Source organism: Akebia trifoliata, chromosome 9 (genome assembly GCF_017979445.1).
Source record: "Akebia trifoliata isolate Shusen 1 chromosome 9, ASM1797944v1, whole genome shotgun sequence".
Classification (NCBI taxonomy): Eukaryota; Viridiplantae; Streptophyta; class Magnoliopsida; order Ranunculales; family Lardizabalaceae; genus Akebia; species Akebia trifoliata.
In genome coordinates, this window is record NC_141383.1 from 3,419,128 (window position 1) to 3,434,681 (window position 15,554).

The window sequence follows — 15,554 nt, forward strand, 5'->3', positions numbered from 1 at the left end:
GGAAGAGGATAAACAAAAGGAAATACCTCCACTAAGTGAAACCTAAGTAACCATTCCCAAGGCCCCATTTTTGCATAGGCTTACAGAAAATAGGAAAGGAAAACAATTATAAGGGTTTTAAAAACATTCAAAAACATAAAAATCAATATCCCATTCTTAGATGCAATCCGTCAGATTCCCTCATATGCTAAATTTCTCAAAAAACTTACCACAGTTAAAAGAAAAACCCCTGTGTCAGAAAAGGTTGTAATGATAGCCTAATTTTCTTGTTTGATCTAATAGACAATTGTATCTAAATTTAAGGACCCTGGTTGCCCTATAATTCTTGTGCATATAAGGGATATTATGATTGAAAACTGTCTGTTAGACTTAGGGGCTAGTGTGAAGCTTCTCTCATTCTTTGTCTACAAACAAGTAGGTTTGGGGAAACTCAAATCTACGGATATCACATTAAGTTTAGTTGACAAATCGGTTAAGGTACCAAACAAAATTATAAAGGATGTCATTATAAAGGTTAAAGATTTATATTTCCATATCAACTTTGTGGTTTTTGACATTGAACTTGTCATTAACCCAAACAACCACGTTCTTGTCATACTAAATAAATCATTATTGACAACATCTGATGCCGTTATTAGATTTAAGAAAGGAATCATGACCTTGGCATTTGGAGACATGAAATCAAAATGAATGTCTTCCATAACAAATTTCAATCCATAGACATAATGACTTAGAAGAGATCAACATGATAGACACCTTGACCAGTAGTACGTTCAAATAAACGAAAAACATTGACCCATTAAAAGAGTACCTAGGCCAATTCAACTTTGATTCCGAATCAGAGAAATCTATTAGGGAAGTAAACTCCCTATTTGAATCTGTCCCAATGAAGGATTTTTAGAAATGGCAACCTAAACCAAAGATTTTTCCCATTACCCCACCTTTTTTACCAATTGGAGAGACTACCAAGCTTGAACTGAAATAGTTGCCAGATACACTAAAATATGCATTGATAGGAGAGGTTGAAACCTTTCCAGTCATCATCTCACTAGACTTTAAAGAGTCGTAAGAAAAGCTTTTGTTTCATGTATTACGCGAGCTTTGCGAAGCTATAAGTTGGACCATAGCTGACATCAAGTACATCAGTCCCTCTGTGGTTATGCATCAGATTCACCTTGAGTAAAATTCCAAACCTTCGAGAGACCCACTAAGATTATTGAATCCGGTATTAAAATATGTTGTCTAAGGAAATGGGTTAGTCTAGTTTAGGTTATTCCAAACAAGTTCAGTGTCACAGTTAGGACCAATCAGGACAACAAATTGATTCCTAATCGCATCCAAACTAGTTGGCGAGTATGAATTGACTACAAGAAGTTGAAGTCCATGACTAGGAAAAACTACTTCCATCTTCTATTTATCGACCAAATACTCGAAAAATTAGTTAAACATACTTATTATTGCTTCCTTGATGGCTATTCAGGATATAATCAAATTCTAATTGTCCTAGAAGACTAGGAGAAAATAACATTTAAATGTTCTTTTGAGACATTTGCCTATCATCGCATGCCCTTTAGGCTATACAATACACCAACTACTTTTCAAAGGTATATGTTAAGTGTTTTCTCTGATATGATAGAAGTATTCTTAGAGGTCTTCATGAATGACTTTCTTGTATTTGGATCCAGCTTCGAAAATAATTTAAGTCACTTTAAGCAAGTCTTAGTTAGATGTTGAGAAAAAAATCTAATGCTTAATTAGGAGAAATGTCACTTTATGGTAACCTCTGGAATCAAATGAAAGGTAGATAAAGTAAAAATTAATCTTATTGATAATCTACCTCTATCAAAAATGGTTAAGGAAGTCCACTATTTTCTTAGGCATGTAGGGTTATATCTATGTTTCATCAAGGATTTGGGAAAAATCTCAAAACCCTTGTATGATTTACTCGCCAAGGACACCACATTTGATCTATCCAAATCCTATTTAAAAGTTTTTGAGAAACTCAAAATTGAGTTGACTTCAGCACCTATCATCTAACTATCTAACTGAGCTTTTCCCTTTAAAATGATGTGTAGTACATCTAACTATGTTGTAGGTGCTGTTTTGGGATAGAGAGTTGACAAATTCCCTTACATCATTCAATATGTAAGCTAAATGCTCAACGATGCCCAACTCAACTACTCCACAACTGAAAAAGAACTATTAACAGTAGTTTTCGTACTTGATAAATTCTGATCCTACCTTATTGGGTCTAAGGTTGTGATTTTCACATACCACGCTACGTTGAAATACCTTCTTACTAAGAAAGATGCTAAAACATAGTTAATCTGATAAATCCCTTTTCTTCAAGAATTTGATCTAGAAATTTGATATAAGAAATGAGGCAAAAATGTAGTTGCGGACCACTTATTTAGGTTAGTAGTTGAGTGTAGTCTAGACTCCCTACCTATCCTTGAGAATTTTTCAGATGAACAGCTCATGCTAATCTCCAACCTTGACATAGCCTAGTACGCTAACATTGTCAATTACCTAGTAACGGGGAAAACACTCGTCTCTTAGACCAAATAAGAGAGGATGAGGATTTTTGCCAGATCCAAATGATTTTTTTAGGATTATATATACTTGTTCAAGTATTCCCTAGACCAAATAATTAGACGGTGTATTCTAAATGGAGATCAGAAGAGCATTCTCGAGTTCTATCACATCCATGCCTATGAAGAGTATTTTGATGGAAAAAAGACAACCACAAAGATATATAGTGTAGTTTTTACTGGCTCACCATCTTGCATGATACTCACTTCTTCGCTAATTGCAATAGATGTCAACGTTTTGATAAGATTAGCAGAAGAAATGAGATGTCCCAATACCTAATCTTAATCATTAAAATTTTCGATGTCTAGAGCATCAATTAATGGGCCCCTTCCCCATTTTCCACAAATTCCAATACATTCTAGTCATTGTAGATTACGTGTCGAAATAGGTGGGAGACAAAATATGTCGAACTAACTACCATAAGGTTGTTGTTCAATTTCTCAAAAACAACGTGTTTGCCCGGTTTGGTACACCTTGCACTATAATTAGTAATGATGGTAAACATTTTGTTATAAGATTTTTGAATTTTCTTATGTGTAAATACGCAATAACTCACAAAGTAGACACCCCATGTTACCCACAAACAAGTGGCAAGTGGAAATTTTCGATCAAAAAATTAAAACCATTCTTGAGAAAATTGTCAATCCTACAAGGAAATATTGGTCTTTATGCTTGAACGATATATTGTAAGCATACATAACTACTTAGAGCCTACCCCGATTAACATATTTCCATATCGATTGATCTTTGGTAAAGCTTGCACCTCCCAGTCGAGCTTGAACACAAAGCTTATTGGGCAGTGAAATACTTTAACTCTGACCTTATAAAAAAATGAGAACACATGAAACTTTGAATCTTAAAGAAATCATAATCTAGTCTCTATAAATAAGAGACTAGACAAGAGCTTTTGATCATCTTCTCTTATCATCCCCTATCTTCTCTAGACTTTTCTTATTCTTTTCATTTTTTAGTTTACTTTCTATTCAAGCTTCATAAACAAAATGAGTTCTCTGCCAGTTTCAGGCTAAGATTAATAAAATGAGCATTACTTTCTTCCCAATCTTTTAGTAGTTTATTTTTATTTACTTTTATTATTCTTGCAATGGTTTATGGTTAGACCTCCATTAGAGAGGTCAATGAAGCCTAAGTAAAATAATCTTAGATAATTTTACTTGTGTTTAATCATGCTTCAATGCTTTATGTGATACTAATTTATTAAATAGTGATCATTAGATATAATATTTATTCTCCTGATTTTGATAGTTTAATCTTAGATAAGTTCAATGTAAACCATACCTTGTTAGAGGTTTGATATTTAACATTTTAATTTTATCTTATTAAATATTATCATAAAAGTTAAAGTTAATATTTGGATTAATAGATATCATATTTCGATCTAATAACATTAGCTGTGTTAATTGGATCGAGATAATAAATAAATTAAAGAGATGAGTTATTTTGGTAGATTTGACTAATCTAATTATTTACATTGTGATTCCTATTCTTGCTCATCTTAGATTAGTTTTATTTTAGTTTTCTTGAATGTTTTGAACTATGATCGTTTTTAAGTCCGAAATTGTGGATCAACGTTGTTTTTGTGTATCAACCCTTGCTTGCCAAGATTTTTTAGTATTTTGTTCTCTTTTATTTTTATTAATAATCGGCACCAAATCGGCACCATATATATATATATATATGGGTCAGGTTCAAGGGACATATGAGAAAACAATGTAACATTAATAAAATTTTAAAATATGGGTAAGAAATTTCGGATTGCACTGATTTTTTGTGAGGATGATCTCTATGATGGGAAGATCATCTAAAAAAAAAATTAGTCCAATATGAAACTTCTAACCTCATTAAAAGTAATTTAGAATGTGGACCGTCGATTTTTTGTCAATAATTTGTAAATCACTTTTGATGGATTTAGAAGTTTATGATTGAGTTGATTTTTTGTGAGGATGATTTTCTCATCATAGTGACCATCCTTGCAAAACATCAACTCAATCCAAAACCTTTAACCCATATTTTTAAAAACCATTGTTTTTTCATATGTTTTTACATATGGCCCTTGAATGGTATCAGAGCCATGTTCAACGAGAACAATATTTGCTAAAGAATCCATTTTAAACTCTCTTCTAGAGCCTTCACCTAACCTAAGTCGCGTAACCCTTCATGGCCAGGTGTGCCGAATTTCGAGTGTAAACCGTTGACAGTCTGGAAGGATTTCTAGCAAATTGTTTAAAATGAATTCCCTAATCAAATTTGTTTCTAGAAGACATAATTCAGATCTAGAAAACCCAGACATCTTAAATATGGAAGAAAATTCTATCGTTTACATAGGATCAAACTTACATAACTGGAATATACCAATGGTACCTATAAAAAATATTTACAAGAAAGGGAACTTTATCACAAAATCATACTACACAATAAAAGTATGTGAACAAACAATTACATTATTAACACATCATCAAACTGTTGAGTTATTTTCAAAAGACTCAATTTTAAAACACCAACAGAAACACAAATTTCTTCACATAGGGTTAGTTTAAGTAAGGATTAAACCACCAACTAGAATAGGTTTAAAAGCTTCAATTTTATTGTGTTTAAGAGATAAAAGACATTTAGTTTTCTTAGATTCACTTTTAGGATTAGTTGAATCAAGTCTTTGTGACGGAACTATATATTTTGATAGTTTTTCCAACTTTACAATAGTATTAACAGATCTAGGAATTATAAAGATTTTAAGTTAAACATCCAAACATCAAGATATAACATGATCTCAGGATAACAACCTGTAGCTCTAGTTTTCAAAATAGTTTATAAAACCATGCAAACGACAATAAATCCAGGAGCCTTAAATAAAACATCCTTAGAAGGAGAAACCTTGTTATTACAAAGTAATATTTATAAATCAAATAAACAAGTTCCAAAAAGGATAACATGGAATGAGGTACAATTACCAACAACTTGGAATTTAACGAGAGAAGGTCCAATCCAAATACCAAAAAACAAGGAACCAGAATCAATAATTAAATACCCTGACGGAAATATAGAAATCAATTTTCCTTCGTTCAAAAGATCAATAATATTAATAAATGAAACCAATTCAGTTACTACGATACCTTTACAAAATAATATAACTACTGGAAGAATTTCTACAGGTAGAACTTCCACTAGTAGAGATCTAAAACTCAAAGGAATCAAAGACGAAACAATTCACATACCTTATTATCAAGATCCAAGGAAAAGTTTTACTCAATCTCCAAGCTCATCCCCGACACAGTCTCAAATGCAAGACGAGTCTCCTCAAATACATGTAATAGAAAAACAAGAATTTCAAATTAACATACCAAAAATAAAGTTAGAATATGTGATTTCATCTTATAGACAAGAATTTGAAACCACATCTGAAAAATATCAAGATCAAGTTTGGCAATTTTTATTATGACCATCTAAATAAAAATAAAAAAGAAATATCATTTGTTGAATGTATTATAATTATTTTAAAAAACCTTTTAAAAATATAAATGTTATAAAATCGAATCTGTGGGATGTCCCAAAAATAGGTCAAATAGAATCAATTCATCCACCACCAATAAATGAAATCGTAATTCCTGTACATAAAGATACAGTAATAGGATCCCCTTATAAATCAGTAGATTTAAAAGACTTAGATAAAGATCCAAAACTTCGAGACCTTGATAATATAATGAAACAAAACAATTATACCAATAGATATCTTACTTCTCTTGGAGATCAATTAATAAGATTAGAAAACCTATATACAAAACCAAAAACCCCTGAAAGCACATTAAAAACAACCTATAAAGAAGACAAAGGCCCAATTTTTACCCCTTATGAAATACCAAAAGAATTCAGAATAAACATTTCGGATGAACAAGAAATGTTACAGGAAATTAATAGTAAACTTGCTAAATTAAGTTTAGGAAAAGGAAAAGAAATTACAGTTTTAAATCAATTAAAAGAAGATAACTATTTCCAAGACTCTGAAACAACTTCAGAATCAGAAATGTCAGAAACAGAACTTCAAGAACTCACACAATAATTTCAAGAAAAACAAGTAAATATGGCGACAACTCTTCACCAATCAAGATATAATAGGCCAATGATGCCTAACTATTACAAAAGACCTAGTCCAGTTGATACACAATATGAAGAAAGAAGTATGATAACACAGTCAGCTTATGATGGAAAATCCCTTTATGAGTGGAATATAGATGGATTAAAAGAATACAATATTTTGGGATTATTACAAGAAATGGATATGGTCTCAACTGCTGCACGACCATATGCCTCTGATCACCACATAGCCCAAAGACTAATCTTAGGTTTCACAGGACAAATAAAATGATGGTGGGATAAATATATCACACAAGATCAAAAAACTTTTATTTTGCGAAAAAACAAAACTACTGAAGATGGAAGACCCATTAAAGATGAACAAGGACAAGATATAGGAGATGCTGTCAATACATTAATATATGCCATAATAAAACATTTCATAGGAGATCCAGATAAATATAGAGACAGATCTTCTGAATTATTAACCAATTTAAAATGTCCAAAACTTCATGATTTTTGATGGTACAAAGATATTTTCCTTACCAAAGTAATGATTCGGACTGACTGGAAACAAAGTTTTTGGAAAGAAAAATTTATCTCAGGATTTCCCACCTTATTTGCAGAAAAAGTAAGAACAAAAATCAAATCTCTTAATAATGGAAATATCCCATATAATGACCTTACCTATGGACAAATTATTTGTTTTATCTATTCAGAAGGACTTAAATTATGTAATGATCTAAGACTCCAAAATAAATTTAAACAAGATCGTTTCTCCAATCGTAAAGAATTAGGATAATTTTGTCAACAATGTGGTCTTCATCCACCTTTTTTTTCCTCTCCTTCCAAAACCTCCAAACGTTCAAAACATTTCTACCCCCCGAGAAAATATAATACAACTTCCTGGACAAAAGGTCAGGCCAATAGAAAATCAAAACCAAATAAAAAACATTTTGAACGATTTAAAAATTCAAAAAAGAAAACAAAAAGGATACCTACATGTTATAAATGTGGAAAAATAGGACATTACAAAAACCAATGTAAAGTAAAATAAAAAATAAATGAATTAGAAATAGATGAAAAACTAAAAATCCAATTGTCTAACTTAATGATTAACTAAAATTATTCAAGTGAAGAAATAGAAAATCAAATAGATGACATAGAAAGTTTAAGTGACAATGAAATACATTCTAAGGAAGAGACAAACAAACCATTACAATTTTGCAACACTACATGCAGATGCAAGTCCATAAATGTATTGACAAGAGAACAAAAAATACTATTTGACTATAAAGGTAAAATAAAAGACCTAGACCTACAGAAATGATACATCTTGCAATTAAGAGAATTAATAAAAAAAAGAAAGAATCAGTAATAAGAAACGTATCAAGTTATAACGTACAAGAAATATTCAAGAAATTTGACAAAGCCCAAGGGAAAGAAATAACTATCAAGACTTACAAAGAGAAATAAACCAAGCAAAAGAAGAGATAAAAGGCTAACCATAATAAGTAAAGGACAACAAGAACAGATTGATATACTAAATTTCAACAATCACAAACAAAAGGAAGTCTTAGAAGAGCAAGAAAAAGAAGAAAATTACATTCAGATAATAAATAAGATACAATATCAAAAATGGTTTATCAATATTCAACTGATTGTTAATAAAGATTCATGATAACAATAAGTAGCCTTGGTTGATTCAGGGGCAGATTTAAATTGTATACAAGAAGGTATTATACCAACTAAATACTTTGAAAAAATTACAGAAGTTATATCCACTGCTGATAGATCAAGTTTAAAAATAAAATACAAGCTTTCAGATGTACATGTATGTAATCAAGGTATATGTATAAACACCCATTTTATTTTAATAAAAAATTTAACAAAATTTGTAATTCTAGGAACACCATTCTTAGCATTAATACAACCTTTCATAGTAGACCATACTAGCCTTAAATGTAGACTTTTAGAGCAAGATATACACTTCAAATTCATACAAGAACCTTAAGAAAGGGAAATAGATATAATTAAGAACAAGGCCATTAAAAATACTGTTAATATAATAACTAAAAAGGAAAAATAATTAAAACTCCTAAAACAAGAAGTAAACTTTTTAAGAATCGAACATCAATTGAGTGATTCAAACCTAAAGATTAAAATCCAAATATTCAAGGAAAATCTAGAAAAAGAAGTCTGTTCTAATCTATCTAATACTTTTTGGCACAGGAAAAAACATGAGATAAATCTTCCATATGAACCAGATTTTAATGAGAAAAACATTAAAACTAAAACTAAACCCATCCAAATGAGTGAAGAAACTTTAGAACATTGTAAAAAATAAATACGAGACTTATTAAATAAAAAACTAATAAGACTCAGTAATTCTCCTTTGATATGTTCAGCATTCTATGTGCATAAACATTCATAAATAGAAAGAGGAGCTCTCAAATTAGTAATAAATTATAAACCTTTAAATGATGCTCTCAGATGGATTAGGTATCCAATCCCAAATAAAAATGACTTCTTAAATAGATTATATGAAGCAACAATCTTCTCAAAGTTTGACCTGAAGTCAAGATTTTGGCAAATACAAGTAGTAGAGAAGGAAAAATATAAAACTGTCTTTACAGTACCATTCGACCATTATGAATGGAATGTAATGCCATTTGGAATTTAAAAATACTCCAAGTGAATTTTAAAAAATAATGAATGACATATTTAACCAAATTTCAAAATTCATAATAGTATGTATAGATGACGTTCTAATATATTCCAAATATAACAACATTGGAAACATTTAGAAACTTTTGTTAACACTATTAAGTTTCATGGCCTAGTAGTTTCAGCACAAAAAATAGTACTATTTCAAATACATATAAGATTTCTAGGACACAATATTTTAAATGGGACCATTATTCCAATTGATAGATCTTTACAATTTACAAATAAATTTCTTGATGAAATAAAAGACAAAAAACAGCTACAAAAGTTCTTAGGTAGCCTTAATTATATTAAAGACTTTTATCAAAATCTTCATATCATAGCTAGACCATTGTTTCAAAGGCTAAGAAAAAGACTCTAGAATGGTCAGCAGCCCATACAAAAGCAGTTAGACAATTAAAACTAAGATTACAAGAAATTCCTTATTTAAATATTCCTGATCCGAAATTACCAAAAATAGTAGAAATAGATGCAAGTGAATTAGGATATGGAGGCATATTGAAACAAGAAAGAAATAAACAAGAACAACTAATCAGGTTTACCTCTAGAGCTTGGAACTAAACACAGTAAAAATATTCAATAGTAAAAAAGAGATTTTATCTATAGTTCTATGTATTTCAAAATTTCAAGAAAACTTATTGAATCAAGAATTTCTTTTAAGAATAGATTGCAAATCAGCAAAAAAAATTTTAGAAAAAGATGTAAAAAACATTGATTCAAAACATATTTTTGCCAGGTGGCAGGTACTATTATCTATTTTTGATTTTAAAATAGAATCTATAAAAGGAGAAGTTAATTTTATCCTAGATTTTCTTATCAAAGAATTTTTGCAAGGTAAAAAAGATGGCAGATAGCCCAAGTTCCTCTTTATCAAAACCCAAGTCAAAGAGTTCTTATGCTATGACACCTCCAATCCCAAAAGTTATTCCAGTAAATCCTTCACAATTTGGTTCTCCAAGTAACCTCTCTAACAAATTCCAAGTGTTAGGAACCACTAGTCCAGTAAAATCTTATGCCAAACCATAACCGGTTCTTCCTCTCAAAATCCTTCAGATATTGAGCATATTCCTACATTTTCTCTGAAATCTCGGTATATTTATAAATCTAATTTAATCCCCATAATGGCAGTAGAACCAAAATTAGAAAAATCATGTCCAAAATCTTTTGCTTAATCAATCTTTATAAAGCCAAATCAGTTCATCTCTTCAATCACAACAAAAACCCAAAGATTTTACTAATTCATTTGATTTGATATAGATTCTGCCCTTATCACCCATGTTCCAGAAAAAAATGACCCTAACAGAATTTCTTATTCCAAGTGCTAGATTTTAAAAATACTTACCCTCACCATTTGGGGACAAAATTCAAATATCATGAAAAGGTTTTTCCAAACATTTAATCCCCAATTCTACAACTATTGGGATTATCAAAAAACCTGATTTAATACCTTCACATTCCAAAATAAACAATATAATCACTCATGATTTTTTTCTATTTAATGACCAAATTAAAGTCCAATTTGCTGAATGGTGGAACCAGTATGGACCAATCCCAGCCCTCTGACCTGTATTGGTTTGTGAGGGTTTCTAGTTTTTTATCCAGAATTTCTCTACTCTAGACAATCTGTTAACAATTCCAAATTTGTTAACCTTTTTTGCAAAATTCTCCCTAGCATACATTTCCTGTTGGAAATACTGCATAAGAACCATATCCCAGTACTAGCCGAACCCATTCTTAGCAAAAATATTCAAAGTAAAATGGTGGGCAAACTTTCGATATGAAAAAGCTACTAAAGTAGGTATTACATCATGGCTTTATTACCATCCTCAATAGTCAAACATCATTGCACCAAAATTTTCAGAATTCCCATTATCCAAGTCACAGATATAGTCCAAATTAGCAAGAGCCACCACCAAGGCAGAAATGAAAAAGTATTTTATAAAAGCACTGTCCCAAGTAGATGAAGAAGAAGAGCCAGATAATCTTGAGGATTTTTCTTTACTTAATGAAGATGATTGCGAGGGGATTTTTCCCCCTTGTCACTATTTGCAGAACTAGTAAGAGTGAAGATCAAGCCAAGATTAAGATCCAACATCCAGTAAAGCAAAATAAGAGTTTAATTGTCTATTTTACAAACTGTAGAGCACTTGTCACAGTTTTGTACAACTTTGAGTCCTGTATTAGATAAAAACTAATCTTTAGTTGGAATCCACCCAAAGACAGCCGCCCATATGTTGTTAAAGATTCTTCTTTATCTCTTTGTAGAGTTAATGGTAATATGAGTCACCAAGTAGTTCTTATCCACTCCTTGTGAGACCAGCCCTTTACTGACACCTGTATCAAAACTTATCCTCTTATCAAAACAGTACCCTCAATCATCCACTCTTTTCAAGACTGGCCACCTGTCCCAATAATTCATTTTCGAGAATCATTTATTTCCTTTCAAAATCAACCACTTGTCCTAACAACTGTTCGGACTCCAAAATTCTCAATTCACGTCCGTTTTCTATAAAAAGAAGAGAAGCTTATCAAAGAAGGCATCCGAAAATCTTAGACTTTTCTCAAACCTAACAAGCATATCCCTTACAAATCAGCTAATCATCTTTTCATCCTCACACCAATCGCCCTTATCAGAAGATAGCCAGACCATCAATCAACCTCTAGGAGTTAAGGAACTATTTTGGTAATCTACTTTTATTTTAACTAAGTGTTTTTGTAAGAGTACTTTGTAATTTATAAGCTTTTCATATATATATCAAAGTCTGATAGTTTTATTTTCATGCCTAGATATAATTTTGATATTGAAGAAAGATGTCAATTGCTTAGGATTTATTTGAAAGATTTAATTATTATTGAACTATCTTATTCAAAACAAAATAGACCTAGAGATCAGAGATATTGGGATAACCATACTTTACTTGTTGAAACAAGACAAGAATTTAATCAAGCATCTAAATTAAGATTTGAAGAAAGAAACCCTTGGATAAAATATTTATCAGGAGAACAACGAATTGGATTTATATATAAAAATAATAATAATAAATAATACAATAAAATAAATAAATATATAAATTTTAATTAAGAAAAATTAATTACAGGCTTTTACAAAAAATTCATTTAATGTAAATAAAATTCATGATAAGATTAAATTTGTGTCTATGAACATACCATTATATGAAAGAGGTTTGCACATAATTTTGGACTAAAAAAAAAAACAGCCAGAATCATGGCTACTATAGACCCATAGAACCATGAATGTCAATCCATTGTAGTTGGAGTTCCACTTCCCCACATTCCACATTTCTTAGTCTGAGACAAACATCTTGAACAACCTTACCATCCTTCCAGATAATACAACTCTCCTCAGATAAGCAATTCTTTCTACTTGGTAACACTTTTCTGATTATAATACCGCTTGGAAAACCTTCCAAGTTCATCTTTACCGCTTCTATATACGGCCTAATGTCGAACTCTGCATTTCCAATTTTTTCATCGAAGGTGAATGTATTCTTGTCAAAAATTGCCTAGAACCACATAAAAGAAAGAATGAATTAGTATTGTTACCTAAAGTTAGTAAGTGTTAAAGTGTAATGTCAAACTTTGCATCTCCCATTAGCCTAGTTTTGTTTAGAGAAGTACCTAATGTTATTATATTTTGTGTCAAAGTATCTAACAGCCTAAAACATGCATGTCGTTTTATAATTAAAAGGTTACGTTGGACTGTGGTTTATCTAAATCAATGAGGGTCAAACTAAAATCCATTAGTGTAATTAGATATGGGATTCCAATATCAAAATTTGATGGATTAGTTATTATCCTATTACTATTTAATTATGTAGTTTGGCCATCTAGACACTACTTCTCAACATTGGTTAAAACCTAGAGATTCCAGCCCAACCACCCCCCCCCCCCCAACCTATACCCTTTACCTGTTATTCATCCACTAAAAAGAAAGGTTTCTATTAGCATTATATTGGAAAGTTGGATAGAAAAAAGTAAATTTTGTGTCGTTCTTTTTTTATTTTAGTTTTTACTCTATTTTGATTGTTATTGTTGATTCTCGCACTATTTTTTGACAAGACCACTAAAAAAAAAAGATTGTTCTAATTTGATCCTTTTACCTACTTAAACTCGAAGTAGAAACTTGAGATAACTCGAAATCCTAAACGACAACTCTATCATTGTTCAACTGTTTAAGGCTTTAAAAACATCTATCATTATTGTTTAAGCTTATTCAACTTCATTCTCCTATATTTGAAGGCAATAACCAACATGTAGAGAAAAATACTTACAAGCTTTACTGGGAGATTAGGATCTGCAACACCAAGTGTTAACTCTTCATTCCACTCAGGATTGACATTGTTTTTCTTCACACTGGTCTTCACTTTCTGCATCAAATTTATACAATATCAGAATAATAGTGTTTATAACACTAGAGAGAGAAGATATGAACATACTTTGATTAATATAATACACATGACTTTAGATAGAAAAATGGAGGAACATGATTAAAAAACAACTGAATTTCAAGATAGAGCGAGGAAATTGAAGATCAACAATTTGTGTAAAATGCTAAGTGCGGGAATTACGATAATCAAAATAAGTCACTAATCACTTTCGCTATTTCCTTCAAAACCAGGCTTACAAATCTCTCAATCTCACTTTATGTAAAACTGAAATCTCCTTCACAGAAGTGCTAAAACAAGTTGCTTATAAATTTATAAGAGATATTTACAAAAAAGTGATCAACTTTTGACGAATTTACGATTCCAGCTTACTGTTCATATTAATCACCGAAACGTGAACGATATCTCATTTTGAGGTTTAAAAGTGACTATTTCACAGGTTTGAAGTGACAATTTGTTCACATTTTGGTAATTAAAATAAAAAGTGTCCGGAATAGTAAATAACTCATTTTCATCCGCTCACGAAATAGTAATTCACCCCAATTTATAATCCTTATAAAGATGAAAAATGCTTATCTACTAGGCACATACCCATCCAAGTGATTTAGTTGGATGCCAGAAATTCATTTTATGCAATCCATCATGACACGTTAGGAACCAAGTCCTTATCTATCTCGGCACCACTCTAGAACATTGAGAAAATGTCAAAACCTAGAACTGAAATATATATTTCTTTTAATGGGAACAAAAATATTCCACTGGCCTTGGGTTCTACTGTGATGCACAAAAAAAATAAAAAATAAAAGATGAAACAAATTCAGAAGGGCATGTCGCATAGAATATCGGATTCTAAATTCATAGATTTTGGATGGGTTTTTGTATTATTTTTCAAATGGAAAATTTACCACATATACAACAACAACAACAATGGAAAATAATTATACGTTTTTTTCAGTGACAAGAGTCACACATCGAGCCATTGCTCAATCAGATCCAATTTATTAAGAAACACACCGCGTGTTATTGAATCATAAACAAGACAAAATACGGATCAACAGAAACCAATTAAGTAGGACAACAGACAAGAGATTGAAACTATCAGACACTCTAACAAAATAGTGATTAAGTGGGTTCTCTAATATTACCTGTTTGCCCATCTTGATCACGACATAAGGATCACTACTAAAAAGATCACGAATAGCCAGATTAATTCCTCTATGAACCCGAATTCTAAGAAGACCCAAGAAATTCTCCATTAAAAAATAAAATAAATGAAGTAGAAGCAAATGAAGAAGAAGAAGAAATATTAGGATGGTAGAGACCTTCAGTTTGAGCCTCCTATGGGGAACACAAGTCCCGTCTCTATTTATTAAGGAAAATGCTTTACTGCGTGAGTTGACTTGGCAGTTTCGGGAGAACCGTTGATTTCCTACATTGCTTCTCGAGGAAATAAATGTACGGTACCAGGTCAACTCAGTGTTGGACCCAGTCCAATGCAGGAGTGTAACACGACTCATTTATTTTAAATGAGTCAAACTATTCCAATACATTTAAAATCATTTATTAATATATATTTATATTTAAATTCTGTTGCATTTTTAAATTAGACCCTTAATTTATAATATTTTTATAGATAATAAATACATAAATCATTAAAATTAATTATATGTTATTAAAATAATAATAATAATAATAATACAAATGACTCAGCTGAGTTTTTGAAAATGGCCAAAGGAGTCATCT

The 15,554-nt window shown here is 30.9% G+C and overlaps 1 protein-coding gene across 1 annotated transcript; it reads right to left on the reverse strand.

Annotated features, from left to right (window-relative positions):
- Positions 1-12,597: 12,597 nt before the first annotated feature.
- Positions 12,598-15,067, reverse strand: LOC147394103 (GTPase activating protein 1-like). Its single transcript, XM_086454101.1, has 3 exons — positions 14,924-15,067; positions 13,698-13,793; positions 12,598-12,929 (listed from the first exon to the last, which is right to left on the reverse strand). Exons 1-3 carry the CDS (start codon positions 15,065-15,067, stop codon positions 12,639-12,641), a joined length of 531 nt encoding a protein of 176 aa, XP_086310227.1. The 3' UTR covers positions 12,598-12,638.
- Between the last annotated feature and the right edge of the window lie 487 nt (positions 15,068-15,554).